This window comes from Syzygium oleosum, unplaced genomic scaffold (genome assembly GCF_021117445.2).
Source record: "Syzygium oleosum isolate NSW1041296 unplaced genomic scaffold, Sole_v2.1 Sole_v2.12, whole genome shotgun sequence".
Lineage (NCBI taxonomy): Eukaryota > Viridiplantae > Streptophyta > Magnoliopsida > Myrtales > Myrtaceae > Syzygium > Syzygium oleosum.
This window is the reverse complement of record NW_026607496.1, coordinates 1162070-1188208: the sequence shown is the minus strand read 5'-3', so window position 1 is coordinate 1188208 and position 26139 is coordinate 1162070. Positions and strand designations below refer to the sequence as shown.

General features: G+C 39.9%; 3 protein-coding genes across 7 annotated transcripts; all 3 read left to right on the top strand.

Annotated features, from left to right (window-relative positions):
• The first annotated feature begins 33 nt into the window (after positions 1-33).
• On the top strand, positions 34-3285 carry LOC115677185 (pre-mRNA-splicing factor cwf23-like). Its single transcript, XM_030600285.2, has 4 exons — positions 34-183; positions 298-349; positions 428-495; positions 2558-3285. The coding sequence occupies exons 1-4, from the start codon at positions 34-36 to the stop codon at positions 3062-3064; spliced, it is 777 nt and encodes a 258-aa protein (XP_030456145.2). The 3' UTR covers positions 3065-3285.
• Positions 3286-9223: 5938 nt separating this feature from the next.
• LOC130134404 (probable polygalacturonase) lies at positions 9224-13097 on the top strand. 2 transcript variants are annotated; one of them, XM_056316305.1, is made up of 6 exons: positions 9224-9383; positions 10492-10815; positions 10914-11034; positions 11133-11307; positions 11406-11476; positions 12035-13097. In XM_056316305.1, exons 1-6 carry the CDS (start codon positions 9381-9383, stop codon positions 12706-12708), a joined length of 1368 nt encoding a protein of 455 aa, XP_056172280.1. In that variant the 5' UTR covers positions 9224-9380; the 3' UTR covers positions 12709-13097. The 2 variants fall into 2 exon arrangements, with proteins under 2 accessions (XP_056172280.1, XP_056172279.1); XM_056316304.1 differs by lacking the exon at positions 9224-9383 and adding an exon at positions 9444-9741.
• A 2388-nt stretch (positions 13098-15485) lies between these two features.
• On the top strand, positions 15486-25442 carry LOC115663209 (uncharacterized). 4 transcript variants are annotated; one of them, XM_030585228.2, is made up of 13 exons: positions 15486-15790; positions 16032-16175; positions 16297-16412; positions 17166-17320; positions 18860-18948; positions 19045-19591; positions 20635-20814; positions 22569-22735; positions 22833-22912; positions 23079-23190; positions 24346-24420; positions 24506-24674; positions 25063-25442. In XM_030585228.2, exons 1-12 carry the CDS (start codon positions 15701-15703, stop codon positions 24653-24655), a joined length of 1905 nt encoding a protein of 634 aa, XP_030441088.2. In that variant the 5' UTR covers positions 15486-15700; the 3' UTR covers positions 24656-24674; positions 25063-25442. The 4 variants fall into 4 exon arrangements, with proteins under 4 accessions (XP_030441088.2, XP_030441091.2, XP_030441089.2 ...); XM_030585231.2 differs by having other exon boundaries at positions 15487-15790; positions 20638-20814; positions 22578-22735; XM_030585229.2 differs by having other exon boundaries at positions 15487-15790; positions 20638-20814.
• The last annotated feature ends 697 nt before the right edge of the window (positions 25443-26139 follow it).

The window sequence follows — 26139 nt, the reverse complement described above, 5'->3', positions numbered from 1 at the left end:
TTCGTTCTTCTTCTCCATCTTTCGCGATCGCTGATGGGAAAGTTGGGGGAGCACGAGGCCATGGCCGATGCCGCCAAGTCCCGGCTGGTGACGGACATTTGCTCCGCCTCCAACCACGCGATCGCATGCTCCCACAGGACACGTCGTGGACCGCCCTGCATCGACTGGTATCGCCTTCTCGGAGTACGTTTTTTTTCCCGGGGTTCTCTTCCTCTCGCGGGCTAAGCATTTCTCTTTCTGGGTCCTGCTTGCTCTGTCTCACTCTCCGGTTTTCTTTTCACGGGGCTGCTGCATTAGGTAGAAGAGAATGCAGAGCTGGATACCATCCGGAAACAGTACCATAAGCTAGGTGAGTTTTTTGGCTCAGATGAAGTATGAGATGCGTAGCTTATGCACAATGTGATCATCTTCTCCCGTTCTGCGGCAGCGTTGCAGCTTCATCCAGATAAGAATCATCATCCGAAAGCTGAGCATGCATTCAAGCTCGTCTCAGAGGTAAGAGATGTTCACCGACGATGACTCCTTTTACTGTTCAGTGTGATTCTTGAATTGTTCCAGCAATTATTCTTTGCTTGAATACAGGATGTGTAGTTTCCTTCCATAGAATTTTCTTTGCTTGAACCATCTTCTCAAGTGGCTACTGTATACTGATTCCAATAGAGAGACTAGTCCAAAACATATGGGGCAATGTGCTTGATTTGACATTAGATAAGTAACTTGACTCCTTCCAAAACGGGGTGGGATCCTATATAATCGATTGTACCTTACAACGTTTCTCACACGTAATAATTTACCTATTTTGGGTCCTATGATTCGTAATATATCACAAAAAAATTAGTAATACATCTAAGTTAATTGTAGATTCTTTTTCTAATTAGCAAATTACCTATAATAGGTCGTAACTTTTCTTTGATATTTGTCCTCACTAATAGTAATTTGTTCGTAAAATATCATTGCAAAGCTTATTTTTCAAGAGGGCGCAATTTCCCTTTTGGGGTCATAAGTTCTTTAGATTCTATGATTCGTAAAATAATAATCTAGCTAAATTAATGGCAAATTTCCTTTGTCTTATTGTTACTAAAATAAGTAACTAATCATAATCGGTAGCACAATATTTCGTAAAGTTTTGCAACGTGTACATCGGTGAATTTTATTTATTCATCGTAACTTTTATTAATTAAATGTAAATTCAATCGATTTTGCGTCCCGTGACTTACTTTGTCCGTAACCTTCTTCTAACGTTAGTAACTCATGACACAAAACCGATTTTGCAAAGCAGACTTGATGGACTACGGTTTTACCCTTTTTATTTAACTATCCCCCATTGAATGCAAGATTGGTCCCGTAAAAACACCTACGGGACGGTAAAATTTCCCAAAAGTGCTCCCCTAATAAGAAAATGAGAAAATACCACAAAAAACTCCAAACTATGTCACTTGTGATAAATTTAACATGAACTTTTTTTTGTAACACGAAAAATTCCAAATTATATCACTTGTGACACATTTACCCCCACAATATTTTGGCCCAAGAGCATTTTCGCTTTTTTTCTATTTTTTTTTCCTTTCTTCTCTTTTCCCTCCGCCGGTCATTGTGGAGGGAAGCCGGCGAGGGCGATCCTCGCCGGCGTTGGGGTTGGGCGAAGGCTGCCCTGGCCAGTGTCAGGCGAGAGTCACCCTCGCCGAAACAAAAAGGAAAAAAACAAAAAAAAGGAAAAAGACGAAAATACCCTTGGGCCAAAGTATTGTGGGGGTAAATATGTCACAAGTGATATAGTTTGGAGTTTTTCGTGTCACAAAAAAAATTTCAGGATAAATTTATCACAAGTGATATAGTTTGGAGTTTTTCGTGTCACAAAAAAAAAATTAGAGTAAATTTGTCACAAGTGACATAGATTGGGATTTTTGATGGTGTTTTTCCTAAGAAAATTCACATGACCTCTTTATATTGTGTATTTGCGATAGAGATTCTTTATCGTATGTCCGTTTATTATATTTCAATTCACGACACGTGCGTAAAATCTTAATACTGTTTGATTTGCTTCTAATTGTAAAAGAAAAAAATTAGTGAATCATGTCATCATTTTATCAAAGTAGCGCATCTTGACACAATCAAGAGATAAATGACCTCTACCCATTTGCTTGAAGTTGTAGAATCTGAACCGATGTTCCTTGAACTACGCTAAAAGGACTCGAACCATTTCTCAGTGTCTTGGTTTCCTCGTGACCATGATGTTTTTAAAGAATCTCACATGCCACCCACAGACATCTGCACACAGTTACTGGTTAGGTGCCATCACATTTATGATCACTCTTGAAAGAATTTCCAACTTCACCTCAACCAGAAATGGAATCACTGTGTCATTCCAGCGCTCAGGGCTCACTTCTATTAAAATTTTACCAGCTCTTTCCCCCCGCGTGCTTGGATAGGAGACTATCACAACTTGTGCGGACTTGTGCGGTGATTAATCGAGTGTTCGAAGAGTCTCTAGCCCTTCATTGCTAAGGCGGGAAAGTGCGCAATGACCTAAATATGCAACTTTTATCTGTGGGGTCAGGCATATTCATGTCTATCTGATGATGCAAAGAGGAACGCCTTCAACCTGGAGAGATGGAGAAACCTGTGCTTGGACTGTCAGAGAATCCCACACACAAGCTCAGCTTTTTCAAAGCCCACAGATGGATCAAAACCCCGGAGAACTTTATCTGGATTCAAGGACATCAGAGAGAGGTTCAAAGAGGAAGCCAGGGTGATAGAGAGGTGCTTGAGAGCCGCCGCGGCACTGAAGCAGGCAACCATCAACATTTCATCGAACACCACGCGTGCAAGCAAGACCCGTCTCGGCAACGCCCACAAAGAGAGCCCAATCTTCGACCCGTCGCACTATAAGGCTGATGGGTATCCTCATTTGAGGACCAGGATGTACAAGCATTCAGACAACTTTCGGTGCTCTAGTCTGAGAGAGAGAAACAAGGGCGCAGAGTTTGGTTCTCCAATCTTTATGGGCAAGAAAACATCAGCAGAGAAGGGGTTGAGCAGCAGATCAGTTTGTCTCCGTTCTTGACACCAAAAGGAATTGCTTCCATCTTCCATCTTCCATCTTCCACTTCATTTTTTTAAAGGGTGTTTGTCAGATCAAGGTAAAGTTAAAATGCGCTAATACAAGAAATTGCTGATGGATTTCTGCCATCGGTTAGCTGGGCTTTGTTGTAGAGCCCATGTTATAAGTCCTTTCCAAAGGCCATTTTTCTCATTGGCTATTTACAATAATCAATTAAGTCATTTGAATCACATGATTTGTGCAATCTAAGTTTTTTCCATCGTTAGTACTACACAGTGCTTATGGAGATGCTGATATTGCAATTCTTAGGATTAGAAAAAGTGGAAGGGAAAAAAGAAAATGTATTTCGAGTCTCATGATTTTGGTATTTCATTAACGTGACGAACTCTCTTGTTTGAATGTATTGCGTATGCCGATTTATAAAAATAATCAAATTCTCATACAATCGGATTTCTATCGCAAGGTGATCCTCCCTTTTCAACGATGACATATCTAGGGGGTCAATGAGCAAAGCATCCTCATTTTCTGGTCATATATGACTTGGTATGATTAACACATAAATAACACGAGCTTATATTTGATTGTCAGGGTAACAATTAAGATGGGATAAGATAAAGTGAGATGAAAAATCCCTCGAATAGTAAATGTTGACATATTTATATCTATCAAGTGTTTGGTACACTCTAGAGTGAAAGAGTCAATGAAATTATACAACTAAAAAATTGAAATTTCGATTAAATTTAGAAAATTCAAATAGTTTAAAAATTGAAAAGGAAAAACCCTAGATCTAAGGATATGGCCGCTGCAACGGTGGCCGCTATGGAAAACCACAACCACCGCCGTTGCCTCTGCATGGCGATGAAGATCCGTGGATCTGAGGCCGCGATAGAGAGAGGGGGTCGGGAATTTCAAGGCGACCACTAGCGTCGCCTCTACATCACCCTAGAGTAATTGGGGTATGGGTTGTCGGCGATACCGAAGATATCCAATCTCTCCATCATCGTCTTCACCTCGCCCCTCGAGAGTTCTCCGTCCTCCACTCTGCCTCTACCCACCTCACTTCTTCGACAACCCTAGGAATCGCGGCCCTTACCAGCGGTCGATGAGGGCTTTGCTACCCGGCAAGGGCTCGGCGACCCTTACGGGCCACCATAAAAAAAAAAAAACAAGAAGAAGAAAAAAGAAGCAAAAGAGAAGAAAAGATAAATAAAATAAGAAATATATTTAAAAAAATATAAAAAAATTTATCCATGTCAGCGTTGGTCGTCGTCGATCATATCACTTAGGACGGCCGGCATCCATGTTAGCGATTTGCAATCAAAATTGGCCAGATGGACTTAATTAGCAATACTTGAAAGTGTTTATGACTCAATTGGCACAATTAAAAGGTTTATGATTAAATTGGTAAAAGTACAGTAAGTTTATAACTTTTTTTTTAAATTCTCAAATGTATGATGGCTCATATACTCAACAGCATGGCATCTGTCTTCCTTGGAATGGTAGAGGTCCAAGATTCGGCGACTTTGGAACCTTGGATCTTTGGATCGGATGAAAAAAAATTTGTGACAGAATCCTCTTGGCCATTGTCTTACAAAGCCCCCTTCAAAGAAGAAGAAGAAGTTCCTATGGATGAAGCTCCTTTTAGGTTTCGTGTTAAGAGCGCACAGTAGAAGCGCAATACTTTTCGCTTGGGAAGATCACCAAGAGGGAGCCTATCTAGTTCTTGATGCAGAAGGATATCTAAATTAAAGGGAAGCTCACGTGTGAAGGGGAGATTGTTAGGATGCATGTGTGAGTGTGAGTTGTGCTAAAGAAATCCCACATCGGAGAATTAATATGGTGTATAGCAGTTAATATATCCTAATTAATTCATAACTCATTAGCCTTAGCCTTTGAGTGAAGATAAGTATAACTGGATATGTTAAAAGGTTCAGATTTAGGATCTATCTAGATGATCTCCCCGAGAAAAAGGTATCGGGCTTTCACTATGCGCTCCTAACATTTCGGCTTATTGATCGATTAAAAATTGAGGTTGAACTAATGTGCTTATCTCTCTTTAGTTCGGATCATGTCGATTTTACGATGATGCGGTAGATAAAATGTGTTGAGATGTCTTGGACTAATCCAGCAACTTTAGAGGAAGATTTTCTGAATTTGCAATTAGTAAAAGAATCTAAGACGGTGCAAAAGAAAAACTTGAGCATTATATGATTAGTTTGAAAGAAAGTGAAATGTTGAACACGGTCAGATTGTGTGGTGGCTGCAGTTGCTTGTCACTTTGTCCCACGAAATCTCTCTCTTAAACAGTACACGATATTTAAAAACTAAATTGAGAAAGAAAGGGCGAGCGAGCGAACTAGTCTTTGCACAAGCAATGATGCTCACCTATGGTCAGCGGTGGCCTTAGAAGGAGAAGAAGGAAAAAGAAAAAAAAAATAGAAAAGAAAAGAAATTCAGAAATTTTTATAAAAATTTCTGAAATTGTTCACTAGATTTATATTGTATAAATATAATTTTTTAAAAAAATTTATAAGAACAAGTTTTCATATATTAGGTTAAATAAAGAAGTTTATTAGCAATACGGGTAGGGTCGGATCAAAAAATTTGCATTGCGATAGATGAGTCATAAATGGATTAAATGGGTCATGGGTCAATTTAAGTGAGACTATTAAGACACGAATGATAACCATTCTATTCTACAAATCAATTTCTGACGAGAAATAAATTTTTCCATTTTCTATTCTCTGGACGTATTTATGAGCAAAAATACATCTTTGATAACGACACAAAATTTCTTTCTTACGGACGGGCGGTGGGTGGACGGTGGACAGCGGCAGGAGGCAATCGGCGGGTGGACTGCGGAGGTTGGACGCGGGCGGGAGACGGCGGAGGATGGCAAGTAGGTGGTGGCGAGAGGCGGACAGTGACGGACGACGGCAGGAGACGGGAGCAGGCATCGACAAGGGGAGGCAGCCGTCGGGTGGATGGTCGGCTAGTAGCAAGGGCGAGCGATAAGTACAGTTTTTATTTCTAATTTTTGTTCCAAAAATAGAATAGTAAAATTTTGTTATTTCTTATCAAAATTTGTTCAAAAAATAGAAAAAATGAAATTGCGTTATCATTTCTGTTCCAAACCTGTTCTCTGAAACAAATAAATAGAAAGGCAGAAAAACAAAATGATTATCACACGCTCCCTTAGGGTGCGCATGGCAACGATTCTGTGCCCGGAAACTGATTCTGCTCAGAAATGATTCTTTTTTATTCTGTGCCCGGGAATAATTTCTAAGCATTTGATGGAGTTTGGTAACTGCCCAAAATTTCTATTCTTAGAATAGAAAAAGAACAGAAATGCGTTTGGTAACTACACAAAATTTCTTTTTATTAATAATATTTTAAATTTTTTAATATTTCTTTCTTTTTTTTTTCCTTTTTTTTCCTTGGCCATGGCCGGTCGCTGGCGCCGGCGACCGGCCACAGGCTAGGGTCTGCGAGGGCGTCGCAGTCCTTGCCGCCGGCCTCACCGGTCGTGACGGCGAGGTCAGCTTCGCCTTGGCCGGGCAAGGCTTGACCTTGCCCACATATGGCGAGGCCGACCTCGCCGTCGCCGAGGGTGGCGATGGCGAGGTCGAGCCTTGCCCGGCCAAGGCGAGGTCGACCTCGCCGGCCTTGGCGGTCGCCGGCAGCAGGCCGGTGGCAGACCGGGAAAAAAATGAAGAACAAATAAAAAAGGAAGAAAAAAACCAAGAAGAATCAGAAATGGAAAAATTGTTCCAGAATCAAGAAGCTACTTTTTTTTGCTTGTTCCAAAACTAATTATGGGAATAATTTTTTGCAAATTTGTGCCCGGGCACAAAAATTTTAACAAACGGATTTCTGTTCCCAAACTGATTCTAGGAACAAAAGAATAGAAATTATCACTATTTGGCAAGTTACCAAACGCCTCCTTAATGACCCTTCCGTCAAACAATTAGGTAACCCGACAAGCCGTTTTTTGACACATAAAAAAAAAAAAAAAGGCCGTTCGAACGGAGCCGTGGCCAGCTGTTGATGAGACGAGAAGAAGAGGTGGCGACGACCTCTTTATCGTTATGGCGCCGTCGCGATATGCAAGACTTTTGTGACCGCGACAGTATTCTTTCCTTTTCTTTTGGCTGGCAAAGACGATGAAAGTTGTTCTCTTTGACCTTCGTGGGATTCTATTTGCATCCAACTACATACAGCCACATTTCAAATCGCTTTTCATAGAACTCTGGGCAGGATAAGCACTTCGAGAACTAAAGTTCTCCTCTCTTTTTTTTCCATTTATTTCGCTAAAAGATGAATAATTTTAATTTTTTTTTCTAAAAACGATCGCTCATATCACTTAATAAGAACAAACGAAACGACAAAATTCATCTAAGAAAATATTCAGAAATGAATTACCCTCGATAGCAGAAATCTTTTTTAACGACTAGTTATTTCAAGCGATACGGGCGACGTATTAAAGAAAATATTCTCCAAATCGTTCATTTTCCCGCGAAACAAACGAAGCCATCTCGAGTCGCGACCAGAAGAAGCTCCACGTTCAAATTGGACCGGCATGTCGAGTATTGGATACTTTCGAACTCCGTCCTGACCGGCCGTATCGCAGGTCTTTCAGCGGGCAGCGCGTATATATTTACCTCCCTCCAATCGAAGAAAATGCCTCCCGATCGATGGATCGTGTGGGCTATCGACGCCTCCGGCGCCCAAGTTCTACCCGGAACGAGAACCGGGGTCGCGCCCGTGCTTGTAACCCGACAATTTTTGTCAATAGGAGATGGAAGGAAGAAATACACAAAAAAAAATTAAAAAAATTAAAAAAAAAAACTTTAGGTCCCATAAATTTAAAACCCAACCCCACCCCTCCATGGAAAGAGACAAAAAGTAGACCATGTGACCGACAAAAAAGAAATTCCCCCCATTCTCAGCACACGTCCACATATTTGAGGAGCTGGCCTCCCCCCCCCCCCCCCCAAAGGGCCAATGATGTGATGCCTATTGCCTACCCCCTTTACACCACAATAACGGCCAAAAAAAAACAGCAAAATTTTTTTTCTCTTGAAAATAAAAGAAAAACCCAAGGCTCAAGAAACAACCCCCCCACCAATCACCAATAAATTTTAAAAAGGAAAATTGTGGGAATGGTGAATGGAATGGACGGTGGAGATCTGATCTCTCTCTCTCTGTCTCTCCATCTCTATGTCTCTCTACCTAATATGTTCTGTCAAAGTGTTGGTTGATTGAGGAGGAGGAGGAGGAGGGCAAGGCTAGGCTAGGCTGGCTTAGCATCCTCCCTCTCTGGCCATGATTGACTGCGGGTCCCACACTCACCTCTCTCTCTCTTCTGTCACCCCCCACATGCATGCTCTCCCTCTCCCTCTCTCTCCCTCTCTCTCTCTCTCTCTAGTGTTTTTATTCCCTCCCCACAAGCTCCACCGTCACCCGCGGCGACACCGAACCCTCCGTGCTACCCCCGCCCTCCGCTCGCCACGTGTCAAAGGTCCACCCGACCAGACCCATTGTGCCATACGCTCTGTCATCATAATCTCTCGTAAATGTAACCTCCTCCTCGTCGCCGCCGATGATATTCCCCGCGACAAAGTCGAAGTCGAAATTGAAATCGTAATCTTAAGACAATGATCGAAGGAAAACGATCGAGATCCGAAGGGTATATACCAGTGATTTGATTTCTTATATCAAACGTAGACGAGAGATTATTGCGATATTCTCAATTTTTAGTAGCGAATTATCGAATACCCGGCTAAATGAGCAAGTGATAGTATCGATTATAAAGTAAAATTGTGGAGTAAAATCATCTTCGCCGGGTAATCTGCCCGAGCCGTTGAAATGTCATTAAACGGCATTACGAACAAATTTCGGTTGATAATTTCATTTTCTTGATTCGCAGTAAATTCCGTTCAGGTTGGTGTTGTTATAAATTAGGGGGAATTATCCTCCTTATTCTTTGTAATATGGTCCGGAGAGATTAATGGAAAGAAACTAATGTAAAATGGAGTGAGAAACATTAATCATTTTTTTTAAAAATGTCGTCATTACAGCTAATCAACTTCGACCAAGATGAGGCAAAAACAGAGTACTCTGTTTTCCTTTTCCTATTCTTCCCGCCGCACGGTAAAAATTCTCACCTCACCGCTCGCAGAACACACACACTCTCTCTCTCTCATCACGCTCTCTTACTTCCCCAATTGGAGGGCCGTTTTCCACAGATCTGTCGGCGAGAGACGTTATTAATCATGCTCGAGCCAGCCAGAAGGATGAGGGCAATTAGTGATAATTAATGGTAATTAGTGTGGCTTGCCAGAATTATGAGAATATTTGATCTTGACCCCTTATTCTCTTTCGCACTTGACGAGCTTGATTTGCACGGGAAAGCTGTCATTGTCTTCGTGCAGACTCATTGCGGAATTGATTTATGTCCCATTTATATGCCATTAATGCAATTGATACACATACAAACACCAACAGCTCCCCTGTTTCTTGTCTCTCCTGGGGTGATTCTTGAATTCTCCTCCTCCTCCTCCTCCTCCTCTTCCTTTTTTGTTTCGGCTCTGTTGCTGCAAGTTGTCTGTCTGCATCGGCTCCTCTTGTTATTGGTTCTTTGTGTTGCAGAGAGGCTTTCTTGACTGAGGAAGATGCTAGTAAGTACGTTTTTTTCTTTTTTTCTTTCTGGGATTTGTCCAAGTTCCACTCTTTCTTGTTGCGAGCATCGAACCAACTTCTCGACTCTGTTTCTGTGTGATTCTCGGTTCCCTTGAACTGTGCACAGCTTGGTTGCCTTACTTAGTCTTGTGGGTTCTTGCCAAAGTTCGTCCTTGTTTGAAAGATGGCAATTCGATGGGCTTCTAGTTGTACCTGTGGTCGTTTGTTCTTTGCTTTAATAATGTTCTTCTCCTTCTTTGGCGGTGGTGATATTGATAACTGGTCGGAGGTTTAATCAACTAGTGCTCTTTCACTTTGTTCTTGCTCTCTGAGGTGGTTTGTCTACTTGTTCTCAAGTTTGGATCTTTTCCTTATCTGGTGTTCTGGCTGGGCTGGTTGACGTTACCTGCATTGGATTCTACAGCTTTTCACCTTTCTTGGGACTTTTTCTTGTATCTGTCCTGTACAACGATTTTGCTGCTTGTTCGCTGAATATTAATGGTGTCATACAGTGGAAGTTGCTGATGTACTCTAAAACCATGTTTCTATCCTGCTTAGAATTCATCATAAATTTAGAGGGCTGATAGAGTTTGCAATCACCACCCTTTGGATTCATTCACATCGGTGGATATGGCTTGCTGAATCAGATGCTTGTGTATGTGTGGAACAATGAGTTGTATCCATTCGTTAAAAATGTTTCTGACAAAATACTCAGTTTAATTTCCCGTGAATCCGTTGTGCCTTTCTAGGGAGCATTGCTCTTGCTTCTGGCACTGAGCAATGCCGTGAATACAAGAGGAGGAGACAGTGATGGGCAATGCGAGTATAAAGTGGCATTGGATTTGGATCCAAGACCGCATAGCGTGTCCATAACCGAGTTCGGTGCTGTTGGTGATGGGAAAACTCTAAACACCGTCGCCTTCCAGAATGCCATTTTCTACCTCAAGTCCTTTGCTGACAAGGGAGGCGCTCAGCTTTATGTGCCACCAGGAAGGTGGCTCACTGGAAGTTTTAACCTCACCAGCCATCTCACTCTCTTCTTGGAAAGAGGGGCCACGGTTCTTGCATCTCAGGTAAAATTTGCTGATGCGTTGATGTTCTCACTTTGTGCGTAATGAGCAAAGCGCAATATTAATTCTTGCATAATGTATTGTCTCTCTCACGTATTCAGGACCCATCTCACTGGGATATTGTGGAACCTCTCCCATCTTATGGACGCGGGATAGAAACTCCGGGAAGAAGATACCGGAGCTTGATAAATGGGTATGGGTTGCACGATGTGGTGATAACAGGTACCCCAGATTCTTAACTTTGCCTGCTGCTATAGTTAGTTTGCACGTGCTAGTACCAAGCCTCATTTGAGCAATCCATTGATTGGTAAATACTCTAGGTGACAATGGAACCATTGATGGTCAAGGCTCGTTTTGGTGGGATTTATTCACCACTCACTCCTTGAACTACAGTCGCCCTCATCTCGTGGAATTTGTAGAGGCAAATCATGTAGTGGTGTCAAACATTACATTCTTGAATGCGCCTGCCTATAACATCCATCCAGTCTATTGCAGGTATGTTTGCGAAAGCCCTGTTATCGATATGTCACCCATCACTTTTAATTGTTAGTTGTGCATATGAAATTTATCATCATCCCTTCGGTATAATGCAGCGATGTGCACATCCAGAATGTTTCGATTACTGCTTCACCAGAATCCCCTCGCACTGTTGGCGTCGTACCAGGTTAGTGATGCAATGGTTTGTGCCAAGGAAAATGCTTAGCTGAACAATTGCTACATTCTTTAATATACCTCTGCATTATATAGTAATTTGTGTCAGATCTCATTTCTGTAATGGATTTACTCAGTGAAGGCGATGGTTATGATTGTCTAAATCTATTGCTAGAGTAACACTGGCAGCTGCTTAAGTTCTTCATTCTGTCCCAAAAGCAAGTTGGACGTGTCTTTGAAACAATTCCAAGATGCTTTTTCCTCCAATGAGAAACATTTTGTTTGGATCTCATGGAGAAGAAGAAGAAAATCCAGTTACATTGGAAAACTTGAGAATTGATGCAGCTGCTTCTGTCCTGAGAGTTTATGCAAAAGATCTAATCATGCGTTTTACATAATCTTCTTCTTTTGCACTCCTTTCCCTCTCCCTTAATCAGGGCTTATAATTCTGGCCACAGCAAACTCTTCGACTACCAAGCCCATTATATGGTTAAATCTGTTTGGTATACCCTGGTAATCAATACCAATATAAATTAACAGATGTGTTTTGTTCTTTCACGGAAAAATTCAGATTCCTCAGACAATGTATGCATAGAGGATTGCAGCATTAGCATGGGGTATGACTCCATCGCGCTCAAGAGTGGATGGGATGAGTATGGCATTTCCTACAGCAGGCCCACCTCTCATGTGTACATTAGGCGGGCCTATTTGCAGTCATACTCCGGGGCTGCGATTGCCTTTGGTAGTGAGATGTCTGGTGGGATCTCCAATGTCTATGTGAATCATGTCAGCATACACAGTTCATCAAGTGGCGTAGAATTCCGAACAACACGGGGCCGAGGCGGCTACATCGAAGACATAACCGTATCTGATGTTGACATGGATGATGTCCACATGGCATTTGGTGCAAACGGTCACTTTGGGTCTCATCCGGATGAAAATTTCGATCCAAATGCTCTCCCGGTTTTGCGCTACATTACTTTACAGAATGTGGTAGGAAGAAGCATCACAGTTGCTGGAAACTTCACGGGAATAAGCGAATCTCCATTCACTTCCATCTGTTTGTCTAATATCTCCTTATCCCTCAAGTCTGCTTCGTTAACATCTTGGATTTGTTCTGACGTTTCGGGGTCTTCTTCATCTGTGCTTCCCGAGCCATGTCCTGAGCTCGCAGGCTCGTCCTCGAATTCTTCCTTCGCTTGCGTATCTAGCGTAAATGCCATTGGTAATTCTGCAGCCTTGTGACATATTCCATAAAGGATCAATCCTACCCGGTTTTGCAGCCTCAAATTGGCGCCAGATTTTTTTTCAAGAAGACTGGACACGTTTGAAAGAAGAAACCTCTTAGTCTGCCAGTCGAATTGCATGGTCATCGATCACAGTTGTTTATTCTCAAGTTGTTTGTACAGCCTCATTTCTTCATTCATGTTGTAAGGAAATTTTTGGTAGAAGACGGGGTCACCTTAGATTGTTTTTTATTTGTACTTAGCAGTTCTCTTTCTTTCTTTCTTTCTTCTCATAATCTTTGCTTGGGGGGTGTAACTTCACTGAAAGGTTTTTTTACTTATTTGGAATGACTTCATGTGAGATGAAATCATATGTGACTATATGAAAAGTGATTCTTGATGAGGTCATGTGGAAGTGCAAGCAAGACAGTTCTCTCTTCCCTCAAATTATGCATGTCTTGCTGCAGTCGTCTTCAAATTTCTGCTCTTTTCTGCTGGGAAGCTTTCATCTTCATCTGTAATGTCATTCATCATACGGTAAAGAGGAGGTTATTCATTGCCCGAGGTTGAGGCTTGTTGAATCCAAGTGTTCTGCTGATGAAGTTTGTCATTCAAGGTCACACACAGGTATATATCTTTCTTTCAGCTAGACCATTATCGGTGGACCACGAGCACTATTTACTTAGGTGACGCATCGATTTCTGTTCTTCTAGTTCCACTCCTCTACAGAGCAGACATAGTCCTGCAATGTGTAGGATCAAGTCCCATCTCAATATTCGCACATCACCACTTGTCGTAGTCGATCTTCCACGAAATAATAGAACGGGTCATGGAGTTTACACAGAAGACAGTAGGGACGATGGTTTAACTTGCATATGAATCTTAAGCTATTAGGGTACCGATGTCTGTTTCTTTTTTTCTTTGTTGTGTTGGCAATCTTCACTGTATTAATGGCCATGCTTGTTGTCTGCTCCTTTTTCCCAGAAAGTTGTGTGGGAGTGCTTGTTTGACAGAACATTTCTTGTGGCTTGAAAATGAATAAACAGTTTCCAAAGATACAAATCTTACATACATATCAAAAGGGAAATTTCAAATGTGGACATGAAGTTTACTGCAATTAGTTTCACTCAAAGACATGCGGCGCGCCAAGTTTAGATCCGAAGCACCGCATGTGTTTATGAGATATACTACACAGACGAGCATTGAGTATCTCTATACAGACCCGTCCATATAAAAATAATGGTACAAAAAAAACAAGCTTGTGTTGTTGGTCTTACTGCAATTGCATATCTAAAAGAAATTGCCTGTCTTCATCCACTTCTATGTGGAGGTCCTCACATCCTCATCTTTATCTATAGTTGGATCAAAAAGTAAATCAATTAGTCAAGACAAGCACAAGCACAGATAGTTCTATCATAATTCAGATTTCACTGTCATTCTGTATATTAGAGATGACTTTTCATTCAAAATCTCAGAAAATGCCAGAGAGAATGTCACCCTCGGCTACTCTTATTGGTCATCAACGGGGTACATGATGAGTGCAATCACGTCAAATGCCGGAAGTGCTGTCGAGTCGATCAAATATCCCTCTAGGTCTTCACCGGATGGAGATACTAACGGAGATTCACAACTTCAATGAATCTGTGAATTGATTGTGAACAACAAAACATATACCCAAAAAAGAAAAACAAAATGAAAGCAATAAGAAATTGCAAGACGGGGACCACGGCCGGCACGCAGGACTATGAATCATAGTCTATGATGGCAGCATATCCAATTAGAAAATGCACAGTGAATATCACTTGCCATTACAGAATGCAACTCACTTACATCGGTTCACAATAAAAGGAGTCGGAATATACCCACAAGTCCTACCAAACAAGTCGAGGCGACACTTAAAAAAAACAAAACGTTTCCTCCTGCTATCACTCCCGTCACTGCCATCAGTGTGGTATTTCACGATATATCCACATATCTTGTTTGACGTGTCGCTTGAATAAGTTGCAATCACCTTCTTTTGAACGAATAAGAATCAGCTGCACCAATTTAGGAAACCGACCTCGGTCGGAACGAAGGAAATTAGAAGATGCCGAAATTTAGATGGAATCGACACTCTTCCATCGCTCCTCCAATGTGGCACACTGAGCGTCTTTGAGTGAAACTAATCGGAGCAAACGAATTCTTCAATATTTTAGAATAATTGGTTAGGGTTTATTTCTAACAACAAACGACTTTTTCAACTTAAGTTATAAACTGAATCGATTCGAAGCAAATTCCAAAATCAATTTGACCTCGGGCGTTACGACTCATCTAATCTTTACTATTTTCTATTCAAAAAATTTTGCCAGATATTATCTAGTTCCTAATTTGTACTAGAGATTGAACATCAAACTTATATTCATTTTATCGAGGAGTCCATCTGTTTTTGTAGCTTTTAGATGATAAAAGACTAATTATTCCTCTTACGTATTTACATTCTCCGAAAGACCGCCGATGAATTAAATAATTTAATTCGTTCTCGTATTATTTTAAGCATATGAATTTTTTTTATTTATCCATTTTTCCTTCTTTTTGTTCCTAAAAAGTATGAAGTTTTATGCAACGAGCGGGAAAATCTCTAGTTTCTAACTTTTTCACACCATCTAAAAACAATTTCGAAAAAAAAATCACATAAAATTTGAGTTTTTTTTTTGGGCCAGAATATAAAATTTGAGTTAGTAATTGTAATATCTGAAAAAAAAATCAATAATAAAAAAGATCAAAAAAAAGCAAACACAAATGAAAAAGGGAAAAAAGAAATTCAGTTCCTAGTTTCAAAACCCTCGCTAAAACCCTCCCAAAAGCAAGAGCTCCTCGTCTTCCTCAGCATAAACCGTCTCTGCTTCGCCGTCCCACCGCCGGCGACTCTTCCTTTGGATTCATTCAGTCCGTCTCCGGCGAGGTGGTCGGACCGTGCTTCGAACTAGGCGAGAGCAAATCGGTCGGTTTCAATCTCCTCCCTTTCCGACGGCATGAGCTCGTCAAACATCAGGGACCTCTTGACGGCGTTCAGCCCTTCGTCGGAATTCTTCGCCATCAGCTCCGGAGATGGCCGGATCAAGGTTAACCTCGCGTGCTTCCCGATTCTCTTCTTCTGTGGCAAATTTTCTACGAATTTGATAAGAAAGTATTGACTTTTACACTGTCTGATTCTGGAATGAGACACGAATTAGCAATTGTTCCCAGTTCCGATGTATGCCCGCCTTGCCTTATTACTGGCCCAATGTGTCTCAGTAAGCAACGGTTGCTTCGCTTAATTAAATGGGACCTTTTTCTTTTGTTTCGGTTTCTTTGTTTTTATAGATTTGGGATACTTTGAAAGGGCAGATTCAGACGGAGTTTGCGGACATTGCGGCGAATGATCGGACGGACGTGTTTATGAAGCCGGACAGGGGTCACCTTTCGGTCGATTACACCTGCATGAAATGGTTGGATTTGGGGAAACAGGTAGATTTGTGATTCTTATGGAAGTTGAGGGACAGTTTTGGTTCTTGTTATCTGTTGTGGGCGGTGGGCTTTCGCTATAATTTGAAGTAACTAATTTGGCATGCGGCTGTCGTGATTGCAGAGGAAAAGAAAGCATGGGGGCTCGTTGATAGTTTTAGGAACAGGCGGGGGTGATGTCCTAGCACTGGATGTAGCATCTGGTGAATTGAGATGGAGAATCAGTGACTGTCACCCTGGGTGAGTTACCTGCTATGTATTTTGGAATCTCTTGCTGGTTGTTGGCCGTGAAAGACCCTTATGCCGTGGTTTTCTAGGAAAATTGTTTCTAGAAGATTTTTTAATCTTAATTTATTGCAGTTTGTTGCTTCCACCGACTAACAGTCTTTCGACATTGTTGGTAGAGTCCATAGCAAGTGTCTGAAAGTGTAAATCAAACAACTGCATGTTAGATTAGATATCATCTTGCCAATGGAGTCCTCAGTTTTACGCTGAATTGGGATTGTCATTTTTGTCACTAACGTGGTGTATATTGGATATATCTGCCCATTGTTGGGGGTTTAAAATGAGAATGTTCGAAAACGGATTGGCATTGTCTGCTCCAGGAATTACAGCCGAAAAGCATTTTCTTGTGACTTTCAAGTAGTCGAGAACTTCCTTTTTTGGAAAATTGATAACTTGTGGAATGGTTTGGGCTTATTAGTTTTTAAGGAATTTGAGGTCTCTCATTTTGAGATTGAGACATTTCTGAAGTCTCTCACGGAGTTAGAAAACATGAAGAGGATGTCTTATCATGAACAGAAATGAGGAATTTAGGATTATCATGATTGCAACTTTTGGGAGTGATGGTGAATGGTTCATTTTTCTTCGTGAGGTTTACCCACACTCCTTTTCCATTGTGTTTTGAAGTGGTAGAGGGGATGATCATTAACTTTCTGTTGCCATTAACACTCTAGCAAGTTTCCTATATTCTCTTCTACTTCTCCTGTGCAGGGGTGTAACTGCCATCTCGTTTTCTGGGCAAGGGTCACGCGCTTACACTGGTGGTGCTGATGGGATGATTTGTGAAATTGATCCCATGACAGGAAACTCCTTAAAAAGGTTCAGAACTTCAACAAAGGCTATATCTGCCATCTCCGTTTCATCTGGTATTGTCCTTCTCTAGACTTCTTTCTTTACAGCTGTTTGGTGCTTTATGCAGATTCTGCAATGTAAGGGTAAATGAAAGTAGGAACATTTTTCTTTGGTTGTTCTATCAATTCTAATCAAACATGTAAATTATGTAAGAATGTCCCATGTGCCTAAGCAAGCTCTTCAAACCTTGCCTCCCTATGTCTGCATTACTGTTTTTGTGGAAAAGCTATGTGTTCTGACCATACCCAAGCTTTCGAGCAATCATGTGGCTACTAGATGCATGAACTTTACATTGAGCTAGATTGGGTGGTTTGTATTTGAAATAGGGTTGAGACTTGGGAGCTATTTAATGTCAAGATTAAGCCAACCGATTTAAGAAACTTGGCCAGTCCATGTGGCTCAGGTTTTCCATTTCAAAACTGTACTTCATATCTCCTAAACTTGGTTAACCTATCTATGAATAGGGGCATTAATCAATGAAACATCAGTAACCTATACTGAGTGAGGTGAGGCTGCATTTGAAGTACTTAATTAAGTTCGTGGATCGTGCTGACGCAATACAAATGTTGGGCTAGAATCGATTAAATGACTAGGCACAAGCTTTTATTTCTAATGTGTGCTTACTTGATATGTGCTAGTGAAACGAGAATTTGGAACATTAGGATTTCGCTGCTAGTCGTGACGAGGAAAAAACATTTCTAATGTGACTAGGAGAATATGTTGATGTATATTGGTTTAGTTATTGGTTATAAGGGATTTTACATGAAAAACCAGGTAGTCACCAGTCCAATTATCTACAAAAGATTTTATGAAAGAAATGGGTGGATGTGTGGCAAGAATATGTTTTGAACATGGTAACCAGATGAAACAGTGTAGACAATGACATTTTCCAAGACTCCACAAGTCTACAGTCACTTGCATGGACGAGAGGTTGAAGGAAGTGACAATAGCTGGATGCATAATGCATGCATAAGCTTAAGAGTTGACAGGGCTTTTTTCTAAATGCATGTAGACGGAAGTATGTTAGACAGTCGAACCCAAAGCTTAAGCTGATAGATGGAGTAGATCACATGAATATAAAGAGCATTTAGGATCTGTTGTCAATCGATGTGGGATAATAATTCAACATCCCTACTCGCGTGCAAGCCGGATTACGAGCGGCACAAGAAATTTTGACTACGCACATTTACATGGAATTTTGATCACGCACATTCACGAAAGGGATAGCACTGGCTCTGTTATCATGTTAGACAGTCTAACCCAAAAGCTTAAGCTGATAGGTGGAAGAGACCACATGAATATAAAGAGCATTTAGGACCCATTGTCAATCATTGTGGGATATTACTTCAACAAAATCATTCTGAGTGTATGAAATTAGACGAGCAAAATAGAAACCCAGGGTGAATCTAATGAGAATGAAATGAATAATTGATCTGAAGTTATTTAAGAAAGTGCAAAATACTAGGTAAGTCTTCCATGATTATATGGAATTGAGAGTGTGCTAGGTTGTAGCTGTTAATATTTGCTGAAACTTCCATTTTGGTGTTATGCAGATGGAAGTGTACTAGCTTCTGCATCTGCACAAGTAAAGATATATAGTTGCTCAGGTCACAAAAAGATACAGAAGTTTTCTGGCCATCCTGTAAGTCTGAGTTTTTTAATCAGTCTTTTATTTTCTGTTTTTTGCATCCCCTATGCTTCTTTTAATTTATAGTCCATTGAATTTTCTGAATTGTAGGGAGCTGTTCGCTCTATGATCTTTACTAATGATGGGAAGTACGTTCTTTCCTGTGCTGCTGGTGAAAGATACATTGCTGTTTGGCAAGTTGATGGTAGCAAAACGCACTCAGCAAGCTGTACACTGTCCATGGAGCATCCTGCAGTCTATCTTGACAGCAAATACATTGGTAACGGAGAAGAAGATCTCAAAGGCCTGTATGTTTTGGCTCTTACGGAGACTGGTGTTTGTTATTTCTGGTTTGGACAGAACACTGAGGAACTACGCGATTCGATACCTGCAAAAGTCTCTTTATCTATTGAGGACTCTTTATTGAAGAATCATCATGGTGCACCTACAATACTTGCTGCAAAATTACAAGGCATTCCAAGTCGTGCATCTGGGCACATTTTTATTTCCCATGGTCTGCTAGTCAAGCCACTCTTTCAGAAAATTTTAGTGCATTCTGGCAAAAACATGAAATTGAACAGCTCCTTAGATGGGATTCTTTTGCCCACTGGTCAATCCCTGGTTAGGGCTAAGAGAGGGCAAGATGTAAGCAATAAAGGTATGTCTTACTTGTTGCTTTTCTTTTATGTTTAATCTGGCAGTGTTAAGTCTAGTTTTAGACCTGTAACTTGTCGGATCTTTGCAATTTTTTTTTTGGCTCAATTAAGTCCTCTGGCTCTCTCTGTTTGTGGAAGCAAGTACAGACTTCTGGTGCTTTGGTTGAAAAGTAGCATGTGTATTGATTGATAAAATAGTCTACTGGCTACCTGCCCTTAGTAGCAGTTGAAGATGAAGTTCCATGACATTCTCTTGATCAAGAAGATTATAATATTTTCTCTTAACTCGATGGTTCCTTAGCAATTTCATTTATGTATGCATGATAGATCAAAATATGCCTGTTTTGAAACGAACACAATTGTTTCGGGCATCTATAAATTGCAGGGATGGATAGAGAGATTTGTGCTCCTGCTATTGTAAGTGATGGACTGGATAAATGGAAGCATAAAGTTTAGATGATTTTACAGCTGAGGTCAACATAATCGTGAGCATGACTTTAGAAAAGGATTTGTTTAATGTGAAGTTGGAAAGGTTAAGCAACACAGTGTTGAAGTTCATGGACAAATGCCAAAAGAATTAATTGGAAATGATAACCTTTATAAGCATACTTCTTCCGTTGGTAGGATTATGTCATTGTAGGATGCAAAGATCTCTGGATCAAGATGCTAACTTTATATCTGGCTCTTTTTCCGCTTTTCTTTCCTGATAATGTCATCTGTGAGTTTGTGGATCCTTGGATCATAGGATCTATGCAGGAGTTTTAACTACTTTTGCCACAAGCACCTTCCAATATACGTTAAGTAATGTGATTTTGTTGCTCTGACTTATCCATGTCCTGAACCATCCTATAATTTAAAACTAGGGGTGCCATATCTTCTGCAAATCTTTATCTGCCACATAATATTCTCACTGAGTATTTGCATGTATTTGTTGCTCCCTCTCCTATGTTCTACTCAAATCATTCACATTAATATTCTAGCTGGCATATTTTAGTTTCTTATTGTTGGTCTTTCAGTGATCATTAATTGTTACTTCCTCATAAAGCAGTGACGGCATTGGATCGAGCAAATGCTGAAGATGCCCTGCTTCCAGTTCCAACTTTTAGTGATTTGGGAGAAAGAAAGAAACCAAATCAATATTCTGGCATTGACCCTGATGAGGTAATTGCTGATATAGTCAACAGCAGGAGTCGAGCAAAATCTTTGGAGAGCGAACAAATGCATGGTACTCTTCTTCTTAAAGTATAACACTCTTGCTGTGATTTTATCTTGAGACTCTTGATTGACTAGGTTTGCCAGTACAATTCATGCATGGAGGTGTTAATATACCAGCAGATAAATAAATAATATAATTGGATGTTTCTGCCTGAAGATGGTTTACCTGGACATGTTAATTTACGGTGCTTGATTATATTATGCATCATCTGAGGAGGCTTAGTCTAAACATGTATTTACATTGAAAGTTGCTTTGTGAGAGATTTCCAAAATTCGTCATTGCAAGAGGCTTTAACTCAATTAAGTTTTGAAAATGCTTGTTTCATAACCTTGAGGAGCTTGACTTAAAGATTCAATTTAGTAAAGAGTTCACTTACTGTGGTAAGTAAGCAGGGGATTTTCTCATCTGTACAATAGAAAAAGTAATTGCTGCTAATAGATTCTTGCAAATTATAGTGCTAAAACCTACCCATGATAATTACAGTTTTGTTTTTGGTGTTAACGATATTTAGGGTTCCAATTTCAGTTATCATCAAACAAGTTTTTATTTCTTCTTTTAACACTTAAAATTGTTGACACAAAATTTAGCACTTAAGTTTTCAGTACTTATCTGAATTTCTTGCGGAAGCATATGATTCTTCATCTCCTTCTCATGTTCCGTGAATAGCCGGCAGTTTTATAAAAAAATTATTTTTTGTTTCTTAGAGAGTTGCTTTCTAAGCGATTACCTTAATAAATCTGTGTCAATACGTTGTTTTGAGAGATATGTGTGCTAGAACAGCTTGATATTCTGAAGTTTAGGGGAAAGCTTGAGAAGAATGCGGCCAAGAAAGATAAAATGCCAAAAGAAAGAAAAGGTGCAATTCAAGTTTAGAGAGAGAGCGAGAGAGAGAGCGAGAGAGAAGAGAGAGAGAGAGAGAGAGAGAATGAGGGCTATTATACTACCACTTATAACATAGCTAACTGCAGGCAGACCTTGTGTTTTATTTTTTCTCATTTGTTGGTCCATGTGCGAGCAATCTGGTATTTGTTATCTTCAGGAATAAAAGCTTTTGGAACTCTTTTGAAAAACAGTAATGCTCCGATCATCTTTTAGGCATTTTTGTCCCCTCAGCCAATACTAAAACTTTTTATATACTAGATGGTTTGTGACGCATCTTTTGTACACCATATTGTTTTTAGTAACTCCCCTTATTACTTTCAATGTCCATTTGTTCTGTTTGTCTTTTCTGCTTCCTTTCTCATGTTTCAATTTCTTCTAGTGTTTTCCATGGCTAAATATCCCTGCTTTTCAATACTTTTAATCCTCCTTGGCTTTTGGTAAATGACTTTCCGGCCTCCGGTCACTGACTTAGTATGTGTACATTTATCTTTCTTTTGGGAACGATGCTGTCTTTGTTTATGGATCAAGTTGCATGAGGAAAAATTGGGTGTCCGTATTGCCTGTAAAACTAGTTGATTTTCTTTTTAAATAGACAGATACATGTATTTATTCACTTGGAGGAAAACGGTCTCTGGAAGTTTCTTTTTTTCACCAACTTCATACTCAGAAACACTATCTTTATTAGTTTCTGAGGCTATCTGATATTCTGTTTTTTCTTTTTGGGTCAGAATATTGTGTTACTTTTTTTTTTTTTTTGGTCGAAAGAATATTGTGTTACTTGACTATGAACTGTAAACATGTCTTTGTCTATGACCAGCTATTCTGCTTTAAACAAGTGCATTGATAACTATGCTGGTAGCTGGTACTGTCACTTATTGCAGTTTCTGCAGATGATGATTTTGAAGTGGGCACGTCTACAGTATGCCTGGAGGACCAGTTAAGATCGCTAGGATTTATCAGTGGAAATGATGGTTCTTTACATAGATCGGCTCCTGATCCTGCTTTCTTGAAGGATATAAATCTCGAAGTCAATCTTTCAAATAAAAAGGTTCTTTTCTTACTTAGGGAATATAAATCTTTTTAATTGTGTTAGCCCATAATTTACATTGTTCCCGTGCTTCACTAATGTTTCCCCGCCTCATTAGATGAGGGATACTATTTTATCTATGGGAGCAAGTGATGCATACAACCTACTGAGAAAGCTTTTGGCCTTGTGGCAGTCAAGGTTCTTTCTTTGTTCTTCTTAATTTTCTTTTGCTAATATGTATGAAGCTGTTATTTGGCTGGGTTCTTCCTCAGTCTGTTTCTTTGTTTTATTCTCATAAGCATCTAGCAGTGTTTAGAGGTGGTAAAACATGCTAATAGTAATTGGATGTTATATTTTTGAACAGGTCATCTAATGCAAAGCTAGTACTTCCATGGATTAGCAGGATATTGGTCATTCACAGTGATTATGTCCTTTCTCAGGAACCAATGACTGAGCTGCTTTATTCTTTGGGCAAGGTAAAAAGTTCATTCAAGTAAAATTAGCCGATTTGTTTGTTAGTTTGTTCTCTTGTTAAGTGATTTTTGGATAGGCCCCTCAATGATTAAATGCCTTGCTAAAACCTTTTTCCTTCGCTGTTGTTGGCCAATAATACTTGTCTGCTTTTCAGTCCAAAGTTTTCATAATTTGATATGTCTCCCTTGTTCGGCCTCTAACCTTTTGCGGCCCTCTCCATACATTGACGAGTCTGCATGTTATCGTTGTGATATTATCTTGTTCTTAGTTTTGTCTTGTTCAGCCTCTATGATGAGTCTCTTGTTTCTGATTGGGAATTATCCCAAGACAAAGCCTTTTCTCCTCAGCCAAAAGGTTAATTGATCAGTTGCATGAAATGATTCCCTGAGAATATTGCAATATAAGCATCTATATGTTAGCTTCCCGAGGTAAGCAAGAGCCCAGTTCATGTTTTTCTTGATCAAAGCTAGCCTATCTCTTGTTTCTTTTTCAAGTACTTTTCTTAGAATAGGCGTTTTGTTTCTTTGAGTTTAGAATCAGTGTGGTCGAGTGTCTTTTCTATTCGAATCAGTGACTATCTCGTCAGAAAGTTATTCCACAAGTCTGAACTCAGAACCGCAAAACTGGACCCCAAAATCTGGGTTAGGATAAATTTCTACGGTTTCATGTATACATTGTTTTCTATGTACTTCTGTTGAATGCTAAATCAATGTAAGCGACGAGTGTAATTGGGGATGGATCGTTATATACATTTCTTGTGATGTCTAATATGATGAAATTATTTCCGAATCCACATGCTTCTAAGTAGAGATCTAAGAAAAAAATGGCTGGTGCTGATGCAAACTCGGTTGATAAATATCTTAAATCGCCTTTATATATGTCGATTTCCTTGAATTGTAAAAGTGGAAGGAGGGAAAGGTGTAATTAGGGCTCGAGTTCTGAGGAGTTCTGTAATCTCTGGTTCTAGGAAAAATCTTGTCAATCTTTTCTCCAGGTGTAGGTAGCATCAACAATGATATGAAAGAATCGTATTGGTTTCTTTTTTGCTTCATCTAAAATATTTTACTACTCAGACTCTGTAGAGCTTCACGTTATTTACTATTCTTGGGTTATGGTTGCCTGATGGTATGATTTATATAGTTATGTTTCCCTTGTAGACTGCAAAAGCTAGAGGGGCGGCCATCCGACCATTACTGCAGTTAGTTGGTCGGCTGCAGCTTGTTGTCACTCAGGTTTAGGCCCTTTATATCTTTGCTTTAGATAATTATTTTTGAGCTTTGACAGTCTCTAATTTTGGTAAATGTTGTCTTCCAACAGATTGACAAGGCCACACACAATCAAACTAGAGATTCTCTTCAAGAGCGTCAAGCTGATGAAAGTGATGATGAGGATGAAGACATTGATCACGTCTTTTACAGGGATGAGGATGAATCTGGACAAACTAGCGATGATACAGATGATGAGTAGAAGCTCTAAATTTTAAGAGGTGGTCATTCTTGCTGGTGTTAAATTTGATAATTCATGTTGCATCTTCATAAACTTTGGATTTTTGGGGTAATTAGTGGGTAGAATAGGTGAAGTGAATGCTGTAAGACTTTTTTCTCTGATTACATTTTCAGGAAAAAGTCTTTTCTTCCACCGCGAGAAGTGAGTTCCATGAAGCATCTTGTATACAGACTATTTTGCTGTTTCGGTTAAGAACCGGTGAAACACGAACAGCTTTAGGTTATATACGCAATTTACTGGAAGTTTTACTGCTGATCGTGATCGAGAGTTTCCATGTGCTAATTATGGCTTTTAATTTTTCATGCTCATTACAAGTAGCTTTGTTCTTCTAAACATCAATTTGAGTTGGGTGTTTTTGCTGCTTGTAGTGTGAAACTTGCTCAAGATGGAGATACTCTCTTGGGGCAAGTCACTGGTCAAGTTGCAGCTGCACCTGGAGACTATCATACATATGCTGCCAATTTTGTTCCCTCCACAATTTTCCGATCCCGACCGCGTGTGCTGGTCTCAGGCAATTACCATGACGACAAAGACCACCACAGGCTGGCCGTTGCGGTAGTGGTCGTCGCCCTACAGTGTATTATGGCATCTCTGTTTATACTTTTCTAAAATTTGTTTTCTTACTTAGTCAATCACATCCCCCATCTATCAAACACTCTATAGACTGTTTATATGTATCTGTCCTTGTATCCGGTGTTTTCTCAAACAAAGAATATCACGTAAAAAATCCGAAGGACTTCTTGTTTGATCCTAACGTATCTTTCGACTTTAGTTCTTAGTGACCAAATGGAGCATAAAGTAGAACATTACATTTTACCCTCGATGAATCGATAGGGTACATGTCACATTCTTTGGCTATAATTCCAAAATCTGAGATCCGTAAACTTTAGATGACCATCATACTGAACTGGGATGCTTTAGATGTCCTCATTTGCATTGCACTGCACGGCAACCTGAAAGCTGTTTTGGCATTTGCTGTATGCTAGATATAAATTAAGGTTCTAAACCTAGTTATGCAGAGTAAACTGAAGCCAAGAGGTCGCCGTTGAGACATTTGATAACATTAAAATGATTTGTCATTTGATCGAATAGCCTTCCGTTAGATAGATAACTCTCGAATGGAGTATTAGAACGGAAAAATCCATTAGATAATTAACTATTGGTCCTAAGCCATATTTGGCGATGAATCAACAATTCAAAATGCTTTTTTTGCGTATTCTTGATAAACCGGCGATTCTATATAGGGTTAATACTACGAAAAATCATAAACTGGTACACTTGTGATAATTTTACCCCAAACTATTTTTTTGACCATAAAAAACTCCAAACTGATACACTTGTGACAAATCTACCCTGAACTATTTTTTTGACCACCAAAAACCCCAAATTGGTATAACAATTTTACCCCGAACTAATTTTTTAATATTATTTTTTATTTTTCGAAT

Bases quoted from the DNA above. Each gene is read 5' to 3' on its own strand.
- LOC115677185 (XM_030600285.2), top strand. From the start codon at position 34: ATGGGAAAGTTGGGGGAGCACGAGGCCATGGCCGATGCCGCCAAGTCC. The intron at 350-427 runs GTGAGTTTTTTG...GTTCTGCGGCAG, and splicing joins GAAACAGTACCATAAGCTAG to CGTTGCAGCTTCATCCAGAT. The intron at 496-2,557 runs GTAAGAGATGTT...CTGTGGGGTCAG, and splicing joins CATTCAAGCTCGTCTCAGAG to GCATATTCATGTCTATCTGA.
- LOC130134404 (XM_056316304.1), top strand. The intron at 10,816-10,913 runs GTAAAATTTGCT...TCACGTATTCAG, and splicing joins CCACGGTTCTTGCATCTCAG to GACCCATCTCACTGGGATAT. The intron at 11,035-11,132 runs GTACCCCAGATT...TAAATACTCTAG, and splicing joins GCACGATGTGGTGATAACAG to GTGACAATGGAACCATTGAT.
- LOC115663209 (XM_030585228.2), top strand. From the start codon at position 15,701: ATGAGCTCGTCAAACATCAGGGACCTCTTGACGGCGTTCAGCCCTTCG. The intron at 20,815-22,568 runs GTACTCTTCTTC...CACTTATTGCAG, and splicing joins GGAGAGCGAACAAATGCATG to TTTCTGCAGATGATGATTTT. The intron at 22,736-22,832 runs GTTCTTTTCTTA...CCGCCTCATTAG, and splicing joins TCAATCTTTCAAATAAAAAG to ATGAGGGATACTATTTTATC.